Source organism: Doryrhamphus excisus, linkage group LG9, assembly GCF_037039965.1.
Source record: "Doryrhamphus excisus strain RoL-2023G ecotype Guam linkage group LG9, RoL_Dexc_Guam_v1.1, whole genome shotgun sequence".
NCBI lineage: Eukaryota > Metazoa > Chordata > Actinopteri > Syngnathiformes > Syngnathidae > Doryrhamphus > Doryrhamphus excisus.
In genome coordinates, this window is record NC_136365.1 from 10,278,419 (window position 1) to 10,298,529 (window position 20,111).

Sequence of the window (20,111 nt, forward strand, 5' to 3'; positions counted from 1 at the left end):
GTAATGTTAGCACTGTAGCTCACATAGCTATGCTGGTGTTGCTAATGTCTGACTCCTTAATGCTACGTTGTTGTATGTTATATATGGCGTCTATTACATTGGACAGTGGATAAGGCGCATGCCAATAGAGCTTTATAGGACCTCTGAGACTATAAAATAGTATAACATGGTGCATTTAAATAAAGAAAAAAAACAACATGCGTACTTACCTGTGTGATAGAACTTGCCGGAGAAGCCCAGGTTGAAGGTAAAGTTGGAAATTTGAGAACGTAGCTGTCTTTGCGTATCCAGTAGCACCTATAGGCCAGAGAAGGGTAAAGAGTTAGATTGGTAAGTATATGCAATTGTTATTCAGAATTATCACAAGTGTTCAATTTTCAGCTTGTTCTTAAACACACCACAGTGTCAGGTGTTAATGCTTAAATCAGGATTTTGTCCCATTTTTTAATGACTTCATTAGTTTACTGGCCTTTAAACAAAGACTGTAATGAGTGTTAACTAAAGAGAGTTGCACACACACACACACACACACACACAAGCAGTAATACGAGTTAATGAAGGTCAATGCATTAAAGGCCTCTAGAGGATCTACTAATAACCCCCTACCCCAACCGTCCAACACACACACACACACACTCCCTCCTTGCCACTCGCTTCCATCCATGCATTTGTCCCACACATCCCTCCCTGCTGGTCCCTCTTTTTCCCCACTTTGGAGCAGTCTTCCTCCACCTCCTCTCTCTGCACTCTTCTGAACCGCCATCTCTCCGTGGCTTGCTCAAATGTCACATTCTCAGGAGACGAGGTTGTTCTAATTTAAAAGGAAGGCTGAAGCAGCACGGAGGATATACCAATCTCTCTCTCTTTCTCTCTCTCTCTCTTCTTCTCTCCCACCACATCTTCTTGCTATCATTGCACTTCTTGCTGTTTGCACCCATAAATATTTTTTATGAAACTTTTATTATTCTCCGCGTATTTCAGGCAGCAGGGTCGTTTTGTTGGGCTCAGCGCCACGTCTCTATTAAAAATGTTTGCCGGGGCCGCTTTTAATCGATCCCCAGGAACCTTCTGTGATTTATGAGATGAGCGGCCGAGAGTGAGGAAATGCTTCCAAGCAGGGCTTCTCACTTTTGTTTTTTTTTTGTTGTTTTTTTTTTTTACCATTGTGTTAACAAATATAGAGACACGGGAAGAGTGTTTTCATTAGCACTAATCTAATGGTGTTGAAGATGACTGCATGCTGACAGATGTGCACAGTCTTAATCTGATCCCTTGTCTCTACTGTGATGACAACCTCTACATCACTCTCGCATACACACACAAATACTCTGAATTCAATTAAAGCTTGTTGTCAAAATGCTTTGCATTTTAACTCAATCTCCCGTCATCGATGCACTTGGTCAAAATGCATTATTAACACACACATCGGGAAGAGCGAGTGCAAGAGTGGGTGTCTGTCCAAGAGTCTGGCGTATTAGTATAGACACATCATTTGTATTCTGCAACCAAAGACACAAACAACAGACAGGGATGTGTTGCAAATGAGGCATAATGAGCACACACACGTGCTTTTGCGTGTTGGGGCTATCACCAGCATGAGAAAGTTTTCATTGTGCAATGATGATGATAGTGGGCAAAAAAAATAAGTAAATGTCCTTCATGGCTGCCATATGCAAGCCAACCAAGTAGGGACGGGCACCATTGGCTTTCTTATCAAGGTCTGGTATACCAATAGGGTTAATTTCCAATACCGATATCAACCGATACGAATATAGACAGCAGCTTGTCAGGTCACATTTTTTGTAATGAATGATCACAGTTACACAATTAACATTGTGTATCAACAACAACAAAAAAATCATTTTGTTCCTTTAGTATAGCAAAAATATGCCAAACCATGACCTACACAACAACACAAAATGGTGTCGGTAAAATATTCATACAACAAGCACAAACGATGCCTTCTTATCCACCAAAAAGTGTGACAAATGCATCACGAAAAATGTAGTTATTCGCATCCTTTGATTGTATTATTTTTTTAAGTGAAGAAGAACTGATGATCATTACGAGGAGGCCCGAGGGCAAGACTCCAAAATACGCTTGGCAGTTAAAATCAACGTATCTCTAGGCAGAAACACATTTTGAAGAATCTCAGAGAAACAATCAAGTCGTCCCCTGCTGTTATTTTCTGAGGGTAATGGCAGCAGCTCTCATAGAGCTGAGGCCTTGAAGCAATACCACACCAATCTGTCTCCTGGATGCTGAGTGTGGCGATAAAACCGAGCCGTCAAAGACACTTTGTAAGAGAGAAGGCTTTGGTTTAGCGGGGGAAGTGGAGTGGAATAGGATGGGGTGGCGGTGGTGGTAGTGAGCTCCATAGCATCTTGACAATGATTGTGAAGAAGGTAAACACACACAAGGATTAACAGTTAGCGATAGCCCTACTTTCTCTGTGTGCCCAATCTGCAGCTGCATTGCCAGTGTCAGAAGTAATGCCAGTTGGTTTGTTTGTGTGGTAAGCACAGTAAGATGTGCCAGAAAGATGTTGGGGGTGGTTGGAGCGAGGGGGGCAGACATCTGGACTGCTGGCTTGACACCATCCACCTCCCCAATTTATCCTAATTCTGTCATCCTCTTGAAAACTTGATATTGTTCTCTTCATTTCAATCCACTGCCTTCATGCTATTACAAAACCAGGCTTGGATGAGGTATTTGATTATGAATGCTGATGGAATTTATGGAAAATGAAAAGCACAATTGTACAAACACAGCAAATGTTTCCAGAAAGAAAATAATAAAGTAGTTTGATGTACGTGACTGACTGACTTGACTTGCTCAGCGTCTTTTTGCCGTCCATTTTTTGCGAAAATCCAAGAAAATCTGATCATCTGGAGAAAAACTGAAAGCAATGTGGCTGATGTTTGCTACTGTGCCGATGTCCACCATGGTCCAGGGATCTCCAAATGAAATTTGACAGACGTAGCCATCAAGTTAAAAGCCTGAGCTGCCAACTTGATGTCCAGCGTGAATTTTAAGGTGCCCACAGAGTGAGGTTTGACAACATGCTTTCGCACAATTGCACCATCTGGCATCCATTACACCGACAATGAACATATTCATCGATTAATGAAAGGGGACCAATTATGCTAATTTTTTGCCTCGTTTTATTGAGTTGAGCACACGATAACCAGCACACAAAGCCTTATAGTTCTTCCAGAATCTGCACCTATTCAGCTGTACTTCTTTGGATTTCGTGGTTCCAGCGAAAACGGTCCGTTTTAATGTATTCCACCCACGGCCCACCTCCAGGAACGCCAAGTCTGCTGTGATTGGTCACACTCCCGCATGCATACAGAACACTTGAACACTGCTAACTTTTAATTGCTGTTTAACTGCTAACAGTTAAACAGCAATTTATGGCGGATTTTAACATACAGCCATATGTGTTGGTACCCGATTCCGATCCGTAAGTAGAGACAGGACAGTCCGAAGTTTCTCAAGAAAAGAGGTTACTTCAAGACGTCTCCTAATGGTAAGTAGCTTTAGCATTTAGCATTTCTACAGCATCTGTAACCGAATGTGACCACGAATTGTGGTGGGAAACGGCCCACCTTGACAAAACAGTCCAGCTTGAAATGCCGCTGACAAATTAAAATTTATTTCTTTTGCTGGTAGGGAATCAGGGACTCCAACCACTTCCTGATGGTGGCGTCATTAGGAATTGCAAACAAATGTGGCTTTGCTAGCAAGTAAACAGAGGAGCAGAGCTTGGGGGAGGGCGGAGCGCTTATCTGGTTTACAGACACGTGTCTATATAAGGAAGTCCACCCCTCTGTGACATCACAAAGGGGCAGTTTTATGACGCCTTTTGAAACCTTGTTTTTTGAGCCATCCCAAACTTCTTTCAGAGCTCACTTCCAACCTCATTATCTGAAACTTTGGCATTGTTTAACACAAAAATACAACATTCAACCTCATTAACTGAAACTTTGGCATTGTTTAACACAAAAATACAACATTCTAACTACATTTATAGGTGAGAAAAGTGGAAAAACCATAATAGGTTCCCTGTGAGAAACTGAGGCAAAATGTCTTGCGCTACTTGGTTCAACCAGTAGAGGCACTGTTCATTCAGTAAGCAGAGCAGCGTGACATCAGCTATGTTGAGCTGCATTCATTCACACTCTCGTATCAAACCAAATTTTAGAATAATAATAAATAATAATAACAATAAATTAATTAAACCAAAATGGCCAAAACTAAGGACGACCTAACTGGTGTCTACAGAGGACTTGCCAACAGTGTCTATACAAAGATTTAATTCTTGCTATGCATGTTTGTGTAGCTGTGCGTGTAATATGAACAGTCGACCAGCAAACTTAAGTGGGTCAGGCATTTCTATTTGATGAGCGAGTTGATGCCAGTCTCCTCTTAGCTCTCACTGTCTCGTTCTCTTGCAGAACCGCTCTTCAACTTGGGAGTCAATGTTTTGGTGGGGTTTTTTTTTACATTGTGTCATTTCACAATGTGCTATATTTACTAATATTTATGGCTGTGTGGTACTTGTTATGGAGTTTGCTTTACTAAACTCTAGTTGGTAGGCCATGAAAAAAACATTATTTGTGGTTAAAAATGAGACGAGTGGTGCAAAAATTGTAAATGAAACAAAAGGAGCTCCTCCAAAATGCTCAGTTAATTTACAAGGTCACATGTACAAATATGTGTTTAAATACGAGCAGATGAGAGCTAATTTCTGTTTTTCATCCACTATATTGGACATCAGGCTCAGCATAGGATAAAATGATGAATAAAATGAACAATGCAGCCCTAACAAACATCTTTGAGCTTCTTTTGATAGAACGTTCTCTCCCAACTTCACTGTGCCTTTGGCTGAGTGACAAATGGAGATGGAGTCCGCTCAATTCTGGCGACTTAAGTGGCAAATATGCGTTATATTAATTAGCTCTAAAGATTAACTGTAAGTAGGAATGTGCAATAAATAGATGACTGCTGAGCCAAAAAGAAAAAAACTTGACTGAAGTTTGGACTATTAGCATATTGTGCAATGCCTTTTCTTTCACATTCAATTTAAAGTCATTGCAGGAACCAAAGTGAACATGAGGACACTTCTCCTGTGTATCATCTCTGCTATTGTGCAATTCAGTAGACTACACTTTGCAACCTTCAAGGTCAAATTCCACAAAATCACATTTAACCAACATTTTCCTGTACTGACATTTGTAGGACAAATTAATGATGTTCAAGTGTGAACTCAAACATAAAATATATAGGTGGTCTTTGGGTTGTGAATGAGGAAGGTTTTATTGTAACTCGGAACTTGTAGCCAAATAGTACTAAATATAATAGTTTAATGAAACTGTTGGCCGTTTTTTCTGTGTGAGCTTTTTATGATGTTTATTTTCCCTTCCGTGGTGATGGCTTTCCTTTTCTTTTGTGCACTGCTGCTTGGGCGACATAATGAAGAGCAAAATGTTAACTCATTACCAAATGTCATCATCTTCATGATATTAATAATGTTATCCTTCCTGAGTGCAGCTGTGCAGTAGAAGAATATGTGCAGCAACTTTAACTAGTTCTTAAGCGAGTCTTGTGTTTAATATATAAAAATTACGTTTTTAATTAATTGATGCAATCAAAGGACCACCTGTACACAGAAGGGGGCACTTAAATTCAAATGTGTAAATTTCCGTCCTGTTTGTTGTCAGCTAATGATGGTGACTTGGCAAAGTTTAGCTATGAACATTAAGTATCATTGAATGTATAGTAATTCCTCATTTATCGCACTTAATTTGTTCCAGACATAAGTGGATTGGGTCTAGGATTCCTTATTTATAAAAGGAATTCGAGCATAAAAAACTTGTTTACCTTCTAAATATGGTTATTAAAATCATTAGAAATAGAGATTAGAGTTTTTACTTACATACTTTTGCCACATCAAATGTATTTCATCTCAATATACAGTAAGGTCAGGGTATAAATAATTCTGAGGTTCACTGTACGTTTAAAAAAAATTGTGGACTGAGCTTTGAATGGCCATAAGTAAATAACTTAAAGCAACCACTTTGCATGAAAGCATCCTACTCAAACATTCAGCAGTACAAGGCACCGTCTGTAACTACACGTCTATGAATGACCTCTCTTTCCACATGCTGGCAGTTCATCTCTACACCAACTTGTATTACCATGACATTAACTTACTCAGGGACAAGAAAGCCAAGATCATTCTTTAAGGTCTCATCTCAATGTTTAAGTCCGCCTCTATGCTCACACGTCCACAGAGTGCTGTGCGTGAGAAGGAGTTAAGGGAGAGAATATAAAGAAGGTGCAGATAGTAATCAATGACTTGGCAGCGAAGCTTGAGTTGAATGAGGACGAGATATGAAGAAGAAACTGAAAATGAGGATGGGACACCTCCTTGAATAAAAAAAAACAAAACACAGCAGCCCTATGCTTGGATCACTGATGGCACTTTTTGACTGGCATCATCCCTCATTGTGAGAAATGTCATCGGCTGGCTGCCTCCCTGTGAATCATTTTTAATGGAGGAAATAAAGGTGTGTATGTGCTGCCATGAGAGGGAGGGGGGTAATTTTTTTGTCACTAGATGAACTCGTGGGGTGAGACTAATGAAGAGTGCAGGGAGGAGGAGGGTGGCATTTTAATTGGCCTGCCTCTATCTTTTCTCTTCTTCTCTTGCAGAATAGAAAAGGGGTATTTTTAGAGAGGAGGGAGCTATAACATCCAACTGCTCATGTCAAACACCCATCGCACACAACCACGCATCAAGCTTCCTCCTGTGATGGAGACTTACAAATGAAGGACTGACATGTATGAGACAAGAGCCATCATTCATACGGTAATTTTGTACCATCTTATTATAAATAAAAACACCACACATCTACTAATGTCACTATTGAAGCAACTTTGTTGATACGTATATTAGCCTAAAGGAATAATGAAGGGTAATCTATGTATTAGATTCTGTTTTACGGGCTGCACGGCGAACGAGTGGTTAGCGCGCAGGCCACACAGCTAGAAGAGCCCGATTCCACCCTCTGGCATCTCTGTGCCCCCCGTGCATGCGTGGGTTTTCTCCGGGTACTCCGGCTTCCTCCCACATTCCAAAAATATGCATGTGACTGTGAATGGTTGTTTGTTGATATGTGTGATTGGCAGGCGACCAGTCCAGGGTTACCCCGCCTCTCGCCCGAATACAGCTGGGATAGGCTCCAGCACCCCTGTGACCCTTGTAAGGATAGGTGGTAGAAAATGAAAGAATGGAGATTCCGTTTTAAATGCACTGGCTTCATGTGATACGTCAGCAAATCTTGCAAGATTGCAGCGTGCAATACTTCACGCTCCTGTGCTTGGCTTTTTGGTGATATTATTTCAATTACAAGACCTGCCTCAATAAGGGCATGCTAAGTGTGTATATAAGTGCATTATGCCGCATGGCACAGTGGATGGGTGGTTAGCATGTAGGCCATATAGTCAGGAGATCAGGAAATCTCTGTGTGGAGTTTGTATGTTCTCCCCGTGCATGTGTGGGTTTTCTCCGGATACGGCAGTTTTGTCCCACATTCCAAAAACATGCATGTTAGGTGAAATTGGCAACTCCAAATTGTCAATAGGTATGAATGTGAGTGTGAATCGTTGTGCCGCAGTCCAGGGTCCAAATTGAGAGCTCTTGAATGGCACACACAAATTGCCTCTATTGTGACCTTGTTCAACCACTATAATCTCTAATAGTCTATAATCTCCTTGTTTCGGTGAGGTGCAATATTTCCATTTCACCGACACCTCCCTCTCTGCGTCCTCATTTCCCCTCAGCATTTTGTCTGGGAGAAATTAAGAAGTTTGCTGCAAGTTCTCCACCCCCCCAGGCACCATTCACAGCCATCCCGTCCTCCTTTCTTCTCTCTGTGATTTCCTGCTATATGCTGAAGGAGGTAATGTGGCAGCCATTTGCGTTTGAGATCACATCGATCTGTCTTTCTGTGCCACCATCTCCTCCATCTCTTGACCTCCTCCTCCACCCACACCTCCCTGTCATTGTTTTACCACGAGTTCATCCTCATGTATATTTATGCGATAAAGCTGAGGAGTCCATCTGAAAATTCATACTAGAGAGAGCAGAAATGCAATTTCTAGATGTGCTGAATTGTGGCAACTGGACCCAGTCTTGTTTATTCAAGACATTTCATCTGTAATCCAAAAGGCTTCTTCAGTTCTAGTGTTCCCTGGGGTTGGTCACAATAGGGTTGACGATAGAGGATAAAACCTTGTCCTCTGTTTTGGATGATAGAGCCATCCCCTTTCATCTGTTTCAATAAAGTCAGCATAAATGAATGAATGAATGAATCTCTCCCCCAAATATTACCTCATTCCATGGGAACAGTGGTCACTAATGAGCTGTATTTCCACCAAGTTATTGAATTCATTCACAAGCCACACCGAGCAATAATAACAATAAGCCTTTTGGATTAAAGTTGAAACACCTTCAAACAAACAAAAAGAGTACAGTTGTCTAAATTCAACATTTTGGATTACCAAGACCAGGATGACTGAGAATCTACACTGACATATGAAAAGGTTGTGTGTGTGCGCGACACCTGCGAGACGGGTGAGACTTTTAGTTGATGCATTGTGGCATTCTAATCTAATCTTCAAATGTCACATGTGATACTAACATGCATGCACACGAACATACAGGCAAACATACTGGTCTCTGGTCAATCTTCCAATGTTTACAGAAATTGTGTCTATTTTCTTTTACACCTTTCCAAACTTAGATGGCACAATGAATAGCACAGAACTTGGTCAGTCATGTCCAAGAGCAGTTAGGGATTTAGTGCCTTGTTCAAGTGCAATTTTGACAGTCTCTTCTGGTTTATAGTCTAAAGGTGAACTGCAACCTATCCCAGCTGACTATTTGTCAAAAGCTGGGAAACACCCCATATTGGTTATCAACCACAAGGGACAAACACACATTCATACACACATTAACACCTACAGGATGGACAAGTCTCAAATGAATCTGCATAACATTATCATGCATGTTTGGAGGATGTGGGAGGATGCTAGAGTACAATGTCTGTACATTTTTCAATGCAAAAAAATAAAGGCATGCTTACAGGTGGTCTCTGGGTTACGAGCCTGATACAGTATGTTCCTAAGACAACTCAAACCTAATTTAACATTTCAGTCACTCACACTACATAGAACACAGAGAAAACACTACACAGCTCTGTGCAATGTTAAAGAGTTTGTGGTTTATGAATGTTAGTGAGTCCTGTGAGTCCTGACTTAGTGTGTGTGCGGAGAGGACCATTGAGTTTGCTGATGTTGTTTTGGTGCAGTTACAGGTGACAGTCACCTGATTTGGTTTTGCAGGAAAGACCTTGTTGATCAACCACCTCCTTGTCATTCTTAAAACGTCCAGGTAGACATTACAATACCATGAACCGCACACGGTCTATTCTTTTGCTGGACTGGGCTTCGAGCAAGTCTCATGTTTACGAACCAAAATTTGTTTTTTTATTAATTCACAGGAACACATTCTTAACACCATAAAAACTAAACGCCATAAACCACGGCATTAAAAACGGAATTGTTAACAAGTAAATGTGTGTAAATATTGTAATTGTCCATATGCGGATGTGCATGTCTTTGTGTATGGCCACTCAAGCACGCGTATGCATTGAAACAATGGCTGCCTTGAGAGGTTGACTCTCCTTTAGTTTGCCTAAGAGAAGGAACGTGGGAAAAAAGGAATAAGAGCCATTCATCTTTTCCCTGGCTCATTCAGTCGCTCCCCTCTGCTTCCCCTTTTTCACTCCCTGCCTTTGTTCCTGTAAATGGCCTCTAAACCACCATTTAACATAAACAGCCTCTCGCTATACCCTAACTCAGTATAGACTGCACACTCTGCAATATGCAACGCCTCAAGTATTTTCGCTGAAGTTTTAAGTTCATATTTCTTATGTTTAACAACAATGCAGCCGTTAGTTACTATTTCATAGCAGAATGATAAACTGCATTGCTTGCAGGTGTAAGAAATACCTTCACATCCTTGACGTTCATGCGGGTCCCTTCCTTTCCCACAAATATGTCATCTATATCCACCAGGATATACCGGTCCAATCCCAAAGTCAGCTTCCTATCAGTGAGGTAGGAGATGGCGTCCACTAAGATGAGTCTGTGGAGCCAGTAGTTGAGACCCTGGCCAAAAAATACCCTTCTCACCCCGTCATAGAGCCCCATGTCCTGGACTACCGTAGCTTGCAGGCCCAAGCTGAAGCCAGGCCCCAGATTGTCAACACTGCCTGCCCCAGTTCCATCTTTAGGCCGTGCGTGCAGTACAGCTTGGTACGTGGAGTGATTGGAAGAAAAGGAGGTCCAGTCCTCGCTGGGTAAGGCCCCTCGGTCCGTGCCCGGCTTTGTTAGGTGGAGGATGGGAGAGCTGGACACTACGCAGCAGTCCCAGAGGGCCTGATTGGTCCTCAGCACCAGCGGGAAGTTTCTGAGTTTGAACAGAGGTGGCGACGTCTCGGTGGAGCGGTAGAAGCCAATGATGCCCACCCTGAACTCGGTGCAGTACTGATGCAACAGCTGTCTATTCCATGTGTCTGCATGTGCATACTTGAGGAGATTCTCATAAATGATGAGTGAATATCGGCCGCGGCCCTTCTCTGTCAGTGGCGGGAGGTCACCCTTCCCTGAAGCTATTTCCATGCGGAACTTGAAGTGCGCAGACTCCAAGATAGCCACAATGTCCTGACCCAGCTGAGAGTACTGGGACTCCACCAGCACCAGCGCCGCTGGATCAGTGTGGATGTGCGTGTGGGGCGGATTAGGGGGGTATGGGTATGGTAGTTGGCGGTACGGGGACATGGAGAACGGCTGGGAGCAGGCCGGCTCTGAAGATTGTCCTATTTGCATGGAAGGTGTTGAGTTGGTGAAGAGAAAGTAGGCAGATAGGAGCAAGGAGAGGAGACAGCAGGAGGCCAGCAGGAGGAGGAGCCTCCGTAGGTGGCGGCGGAATCGCACGGCCACCGTCATCTCAGGCTGGCCGGGCGATGTCTTTTTCTATAGATACAGCGTGGACACTGTTTCGATAACTCCGGATGGGAGAGGAAAGCCACTCAGGGGTGTGTCATGTAACCATGGCAGGTGAAGGCGACGTTGGAGGTCAGGGGACCGGAAAGGGGCCAGTCTTCAGTGTTCAATATCTGCATAAACACATAATGGAAAAAAGTCAATGGTATATATGATTGTGAAAACAGCACGCAGTAGTTAAAGCACAATAAACAACAGCTGTTTGTGTGTTAATATGCAGGGAGATAGACAGGAGCGCAACTAATCAGTCCCTTAAAGCTCCGCAGAGATCCCCATTCTAATTGCACCAAACTATGTGCACTTCTGTCCTATTTCTGAACCTAATCATCTATAGTACCACAAAATTAGAGTTGGAATCCTTTCGCCAGGAGCGCTAATCTGAGGGGAGCCCATGACAGTACAGAGGAAATGGAGAGCGGGGAGAGAAATTGAGAGAGATGGAGAAAAGGAGAGGGGAACAAAATGCAATGAATTATAGAAAGAGACAAAAAAGGATTAGCATCTTAATGTATGTGCCGGGAGCCAGAGAGAAGAAAAGATCCCACAGCATATTGTGCTCCCTCTTTGCTCCACACCATTCTTCCATTCTGTATGAATGGCATTTTTCCACATACTTCACTTTTTTTCCACACGGAGGACACAATAAGAATGTCATTGAAATGAAACTGAAGGGAAACTCCTCAATTTTGTGGATTAATAAACTTCATTGCCACTTAAACAAGACTACAAATTAGACCAGCCACGTGCATGATCCATTCTCCAAAATTAATGGTGGTGGTTTTGTTTACATAATTGTTTGTACAATTCAACATGACTGAAGAGGAGCAGGAAGAAGCACCACTTATTTTATCGTGCAGTTTCTTTAGAGTCTGTTCACAAAAGTGGTTATTCAAAGCAAAGACACCTATTAACGTGGTATGAATAACCTGTTACTCTGAATATGTAATATTATTGGATGCCACATGAGGGTGCCAACATTGGAACAACAAAGCTCATAAGGAAGTTATTTACGTTGACTACAAATGATGCAATGCAAACTTATACTGCATCAAAAGTTCTTTAAAGCTAAGATTTTTAGGGTTTACATTTTTTTCCTAATTTGAAAACCTCAACATTGTTATATTTTCTTTTTATAGTTAATACATCTATTTTTAGTGCATGTGATACTGACATATTAAAAGCCTACTGTTGATTAGATGAAAAACACGTGAGATAATTAGTAGGTTGTTGCACGTGCATACTCAATTAAACAATGAAACTACAGTGATTACATTTCCGTAAAACGAGAAGAGAAACTAAAGAGCAGGTGACTGCACCTCCATTCACCCGTCTCGAAGACCGAGTCGCTCACTCACCTCTCGCCGAGTATGAGGCGCCGCTGCGCGGATACGTGGTGTGACGAAGGACCGGTGAGAGTGACTGTGCTCCGGGTGGGTCTGGTCTCGGTGGCGCACCTCTCCCGTGTGTTTTGGATGCTGAAGCCTTGCTATCCTCTGCCCTCGTCTCTCTGTCTCTCTCTTACTCTCGCGCTCTCTCTCTCTCTTTCTCTCTTACTCGCTCGCTCCCTCTCTCTCTCTATCGCTCTATCCCTCTCTCTCTCTCTAGCCTCCACTCGAGCGGCAGGGGCAGCCACCCGGAATGATGCGCTCTCCTCCCCCTTTTATCATTCCTCTCCATTTATCCCACTCTCTACCCCCCATCTACACGCTGTCTCCTCTTCGCTTCAGTCAAGTTGCCTTTATCTCCGCTCTTAAAAAGTTGGAGATTTGCTGCGACCGAGCAGACTGACAGAGGGGCATCGATATCAGACTGCTGGTCGTGCGTAAAGGACCGCTGTTGTACAGGACCGCCTACACACACAGGAGGAGGAAAGAGTGGGTGAGGGAGGGGGGAGGAATGAGGGGATGGTTGATACAAAAGCACCCCCACCCCTTTCGTCCAGCATCAACGATCACGGCCGGTATAAGATCACGGCCCGTTAGTTGGTGTTGGATGTGTCATAGGCCGATACGCTCTAGTCGGTTCAATGATTCAATCTCACCATGCCTATGTTGTACATCTCAAATAAAGAGAAGAACACTTCAAATGCAATTTAGATCCTCAAGGATGTTATCAATTGGTGGGCAAGAAAGCAAGGCATTCCTATTATGTTCGCCGTTGTGCCAAATGTCCATCAGGCAGTCTTGCAGCAGTGGTTTAACTTGATTAGGCGTTCCCCCTTTCCCTCCTCACTAGTTCATCAATCTCCCCCAAACCTATTTGCACTGACACACACCCTCTCATGCACCTCTCAATGGGGCTGTAGTGGTCCCGCTCATTCACATTGTAATGGCCACACAATGGCGCTTACACTGGGTGTGTGTGCTTTGAGAGAGTGGTTCTAAAGATGAAGGGAAACTCAGTGAACCACTAAAGGTCCAACACAATAAAAAAAATGATGCATGTAAACCCTGATTTGTTTAAATTTTGATTCAATCTTTTTCCTTAGGTAAATGGAGATTCAATCCGTTCCAGTGTTAAACTGTCACATACACTGCTTGGCCAAAAAAAGAAGTTCACCATCTGGACTGGACTAAATCAGGCAGATTACTCCATGGTTGATTGTTTCTGATGGCAACAAGTTATTAAAACAGTAACTGGTGTAGTTTGTAACGAAGTAAACACAGTTCCCAAGGAATATTATACCTGAGGAGGCACTTTCAGATAAAACATCAACAACTAGATCAACACTTTTGCTGTTATACTAAAACAAACTGAGTTCAATATTTGTGAAATGCTGTGTTTACCCTTACAAATATGAAACTTTTACTGTTACACTTTAATATTTGACAGTGTATGACATTTACACCTTAATTTTGTAGTCCATAATAACTGTATCATCCTGTAACAGGTATGATTATAAACAGTGAAAAGTATGTAGACAGTCAAAAGCAGACTCCTACCTGTAGTGCAGGTTGATGACTATGCAAATTATAAGGACAACTAAACCCAGCACTCTGAAAAAAAAGCACTCTTATAGCAGTATTACCTAACCTTTAGTATAGACTGACTGGAAAAATAAAGACATCATAGTGAAAACAGCCCCACTCAGTTGTTGGTGTAATTATGCAGCAGTGCTGAGAAACAAGAGGTTGAGTGAAATATATAGCAGTGAGAATACCATGCCCTACAAGAATGGAATTCAGAGATAATGAAGGTTTGGACTGGCGCGTGATTGTGTTTGTATGTAAATGAGTGTCAGTGGGTGAAGTGTAATTAGAGATGTTGTTCACCCGTTTCCTCCATATACAATAAGAAGCACTTCTGCTGTGGACCTAGCTGGAAACGACAAGCCAAAAATGCAAAGTGAAAGGCTATATGGAGACAACTGGAGGCTGGACTGTGTCAACATATTAATGTGGGCCAAAATTGAGAAGGGCAAACTGTATAATACCTGTTCAGATACTTAATTACATGTAAAATAAATAATAATGCAAACTTACAGACACAAATATATGTAGTATACACATACATATACATAAATTATATTAGTAATTAATAATAATAATTTTAAAGTGTATGTAGTGGTAGATAAAACTGTTGCATTTTGACCACTCATGGTATTTCAAATGCAAGTAGTCATCCTGTGGGGTTAATAAAAACTACATCAGGAGGTTGCCTACAGCCACAGCTGTTAGTGCCAATGTCTTTGGGCCAGGTCCTAATTAGAGCCCAAGGTGGTTATTTGTTTTTGTAGGCCATGTACGTATATCACTTGGAGGTTAAGTGAATAGAAGCGTTAACTGGAGCATTCAGTGTATTTCAAGATAATTCAATGACACACTGAAATGGCCGAGTCATATTTGCAGAAAGGTTTATGGGTTCAGATGTATTTTAAAATAAAGCTCCTCTAAAAACATGTGGCTAATTTCTTTCTGTTTATTTGTCTGTCGATATGTGAATTAGCAAACTACTTTCTAGTTTAGGGAAGATGATGTAACCATTTTTCATTTTAGAATGGGGGAAATGGATCCCAAGTTACTCATATGGCAGACGAGATCTGAAAATCAGTGCTATTCGTTGTTTTTGTTTGTTTTTTCAACATCAGGCATAAAACCAACTCCAATTTATTCTGATCTGCACCGCTTTCTGCTTACTTTTGTGCCCTTAAATACGAAAGAGTTCATCACATCCCATTTAAAATCAAGCAGATAAATGCTGTAAAGTTTAAAGGGAAATCCCATGAAAATTGTGCCTTTTACTACTCATCCATAAATGTTTGACCTCTGCAACATTTATTATTAAGAGCCTGCCGTAACACAAAGCAAACATTTGGAAGCTAAGACGGCAGGACACACACATATGCGGAAGTACAACAAATAAAAAGTGGAAAATTGTAAGAGAGAGATCCCATAGATCAGGGGTGTCCAAACCCATCCATCCATCCATTTTCTATAGCGCCTATCCTAATTAGGGTCGTGGGTATGCTGAAGCCTACCCCAGCTGTCTCCTGGCAAAAGGCAGGGTACACCCTGGACTGGTCGCCAGCCAATCACAGGGCACATATAGACAAACAACCATTCACACTCACATTCATACCTATGGACAATTTGGAGTCGCCAATTAACCTAGCATGTTTTTGGAATGTGGGAGGAAACCGGAATACCTGGAGAGAACATGCAAACTCCACACAGAGATGGACCCGGGTGTCCAAACATTTTTAAATATATTTTTATTTACATACATATATGTAAAGTGCTAGGAGACCCGAGTTCAATCCCACCGTCAGCCATCTCTGTGTGGAGTTTGCATGTTCTCCCCGTGCATGCGTGGGTTTTTACTCTGGGGAAAAAAACAACTATTCATTTATGTGCTCAGTGCTAATGTCTTTATCAAGTTAGGAGCTGTGTGACTGATGGGCATCCTCTATAGGTGGAATATTCCCACCCCCATGCTGCTGGAATGTGATGTGGATCAAACCAGACGGAGTAGCGAGGGAGTGGGTGCCCCCGGGTGTCAACCCTCAGGCTAATTACTGCTAAAAAATTAGACATATTTCATTCTTAATCTTTTATCATATAAAATTATATACAAATATATATATATATATATATATATATATATATATATATATATATATATATATATATATATATGTGTGTGTGTGTGTGTGTGTGTGTGTGTGTGTGTGTATTTTCCATAAAGAAAAACTAGTAGTGAGACTTGTGTTTGTGGAGGGCGACACAGCCTCCCACCCAGTCCACCCAGGGTGTCGCTCAAGCCAGAACCACCACTGCCTACAAATGTTGACGATAAATGTTCTCAGAAGAGCATGAGGGGGGCAATGTGAAAGCTGCCCCCCCTGCCACCAGCAACCTCCACTTGAACATTCAAGCAGATGTCTTTTGAGCAATCAATACAGTGCACCAAAGATTGATACGTATGCACGGTTAGAGAGTGATATCTGTGTCGTATAGAATAACAGGAGCTAGAAATCTATTAATAGAACTTTGCCAGTGATATCATCACCACGGTTGCATAAAAATATACAAAATAAATGTTTATTATAATAAACATTTGAAAATTAGAATACATATGCTGTATATACATATTGTTTTCTTCTTTAATTACATCTGAATGTGTCACAAGCAAAAAAAACAACAAGCCATTAATGACTGCACTTTGGCCCCCTGATCTAAATAGATCCGGTTCCAGAGTTGTATCAAAAATTCTGCCTATATTAATGCTCCATATCATTCTGTGCTTTCAAAACAAAACCATATGCACAGTATCGTAATAGAAACTGTAGATAGTCCTTGCAAGTGAACTCAGCTACAGAGCTAACATTCTAGTAAAATTTAACACCATAATTTACAGCTCCCACATTTGTAGCTGATTGATGAATATTTGGCAGAGCTTTAGGCTTTACTTTAAGACGAGTAGCGAAGCCTGTTTTTTTTTGTTTTTGTGGTTTGTTTTTTCCAAACTGTCCTCCAGTTGAAGTGGTAGGCGTATATACAGGGTTGGCTCATCTAGCTAGGGGCAAGTCCGAGGTGGTATTAAGTCCATGAATAAGTCATGATGTCATGAAAACCCAGAACTTGAAAAGTGATGAAGCGCATAATGCGCAATTAAAAACATTATATGTTTTATAATTATAATTATCATGCATTGGACAACAGGATTTGGCTTGCCAAACACACTTGTCAACAGACTGACTTTTTCAGCAACAGTGTCGTGTGTTACACACACACACACTTATGGTAAATACACACAAAAGCCCACAGTATCATGCACAACACCCACACACACACGACTCTGCAAACAACACTGCGCTCCCACACTTTTACAAGCTGCAAAAACACAGAAACAAGCGCCTTCCTTTTTCATCATATCAGCACTTCATCATAAGACTGATTACAACCTCAGCCTTGGACGCATGCAGAAGATAAACATATGCATGGAACTCTGCTTGTGTTACATGAGGATGGGATGGCGTGGTGAGAGAAAGGACCGTGGAGGAAGGATGTCAGGAAGCACAACGGCGATCAGATCACCCACCAGGGAGGGCCGAGTAAAGTGATCTATTCCCGTCTCACTCTGACCTTGTTCATTCTCACCAAAAAACCTGACTTACAACTCCAACAAAATGGAAACGATAGCTTCCATCTTTGCCTCTGCCCACCCCTTTCCGTGGTAATAAATTGCGCTGTAATGACCAGGCTAGGATCGATATCAGTGGCATTGCTCGCTCACTGGCCTCATCATCTCCCACAGGGCTGACACTAACATGTTCGTCCCCTGCTGCTATTGACCTGCATGTGATAGATCATCACTTTCATCTGCAAACACGCATGCTAAAGCACACATTTGTGCACCAGCGCAAACACTCATAGGGATGAAGCCATGCGACGCGGATGTAGATCGGAGAGTAAGTAGAAATGCCGGACACCCCACCGGGGAGGCCATATAGGTCTCTGTTGCTATTGGAGACGTCTTCTCGGCTCAAAGACCAACAAAGATGTGCTGTTCTTTCCCAGAATAGCTTGCTCGGCCGTTGCCTAATGAAATGGTGGCCAAGGATGAACATCACATGGGCAGTCATGCAGTATTGTTTTTGGTATGTTTGGCTTTTGACACAGAGAAAGATGGCACCTCTATGTGTGTGGGTGTGTGTGTGTGTGTGTGTGTGTGTGTGTGTGTAAAGGGCATGGGTGTACACACACACATGAGCGTGGTGCCTTGGTTATAATCATGACTGGGTAATGATGTTTAATGGAAAATTGAAATATCCTGAGCACAGTTGCAGGTTTCACACTTCAAAACTGCTGACTTGTAATACTCGCCCACATTCTCCATGCACGCTGAAAATGTGCGTGTGTGTGTGTGTGTGTGCGTGGTCAGCAAGATGAAGGATGAGGAGATTAATGTCAGTGAGTGAATTTGAAACATTATTTTTGAAGAAATTGATACCACAAACCCCAACTCGAAATGCATGTTGACCACTTACCCCACCAGGCTTACAACTCTCCAAACCTGAAGATAGGAGATTTCTCTTAAAGCTAAGTCTGTAAAATGCATTAGGGGGTTCAGGATTAATACATGCAAACCAACAGGTGGAGCCAAACGACTTTTGTGAGTCAGAGGTTTTCTTCCTGTCACTTACACACAAACACATACACACACACACACACACACACACTAGTGTCTTGTGAAGATGCACAGAAAGAGTGTCTCAAAGTTTAGACCAGTTATTTTCTTATTTGAAGATAAAGGTGTTGAATTAAGTCGTCCTTTGTTTATGGCAGTTAATTGGTTCCAGATTCCATAAATGTGGCACAGAAAACCTGAAACATATGTATTACCCAATATTGCAAATATAATCAGAGAATAATAAGACATTAGACACACTGTAAATAAGCTTCACACGTTAGCAATTCCTTTGTTGTTTTTTTTCTGGACTGAGTACTTCCTGTAGTGGTTATTGCCTCATCACCGTATTATAATGGCAGCTTTAAATTATTTTACACTTGTAATGTATTACAATGTAATGCATTAGTATATATATATATATATATATATATATATATATATATATATATATATATATATATATATATATATATATATATATATATATATATATATATATATACAGTAAAGTCTCGTTATATCGATATTGTCGGGAGTCGGAAAAAATACCAATATAACCGGACTATCCATATATCCGATCCTGCGCCGAACTGCATTAAAAGTGGGCAATAATGCACTCGACATTGTTCTATAGTATAGAACAATGTCGAGCAGCTTAAATCAATCTTTGCTTAAGGATTTCAGCAGCACACACACCGATTCCCGCACTTCCTGGTTCACAGGTCATGCTCAATCCGGCTGGCCAAACACATGCCTGCAACAGAAGAACCAACGAACGCCAGCATGTACATATGAAAAACAGTGATTATTGCAAGCGATAAAAAGATATCTGAATACAACACAATTAAATACATGTATTTGTACGCTTGTGTCTTCGTTGGAATAGGTGTGTATGCAATGTCAGTTGGTTCTTCTGTTGCAGGCATGTGTTTGGCCAGCTATGTGGGGCGGGTTGAGCATGACTTGTGAACCCGGAAGTGCGGGAATCGGTGTGTGTGCTGCGCTCTGGTGGTGGAAGTGTGAAAAATAAAGTTGACTGGAAGCAGCCGTTCGCCGCGTTCTTTTTTGGTATTGAAATCCTTAAGCAAAGATTGATTTAAGCCAGGGGTCGGGAACCTTTTTGGCGAAGAGAGCCATGAAGGCCAGATATTTTAAAATGTGTATCTGTGAGAGCCATATACATTTTTTTAAACATTGAATGCAATAAAATGTGTGCATTTTTATGTAAGACCAACAGTTTTAGATAATGGGCTCTAATTGTGTAGACCAGGCACACTACACCACGCCAATGGGGTGTAGCCAGCACACTTTCGTGAGCAGCGCAGTGTCTAATAATAAAT

The 20,111-nt window shown here is 41.7% G+C and overlaps 1 protein-coding gene across 2 annotated transcripts in view; it reads right to left on the bottom strand.

Moving 5' to 3' along the window:
- Window positions 1-13,027, bottom strand: part of ndst3 (N-deacetylase/N-sulfotransferase (heparan glucosaminyl) 3) — a 44,647-nt gene extending 31,620 nt beyond the window's left edge. The window contains exons 1-3 of one of the 2 annotated variants that reach the window (XM_058074522.2): window positions 12,495-13,027; window positions 10,084-11,252; window positions 210-297 (exon numbers count right to left, since the gene is read on the bottom strand). In XM_058074522.2, coding sequence (XP_057930505.2) covers window positions 210-297; window positions 10,084-11,082 — 1,087 coding nt within the window. In that variant the 5' untranslated portion in view covers window positions 11,083-11,252; window positions 12,495-13,027. The remainder of the gene's footprint in view (window positions 1-209; window positions 298-10,083; window positions 11,253-12,494) is intronic. The other variant, XM_058074523.2, reaches the window with a different exon arrangement.
- Between the last annotated feature and the right edge of the window lie 7,084 nt (window positions 13,028-20,111).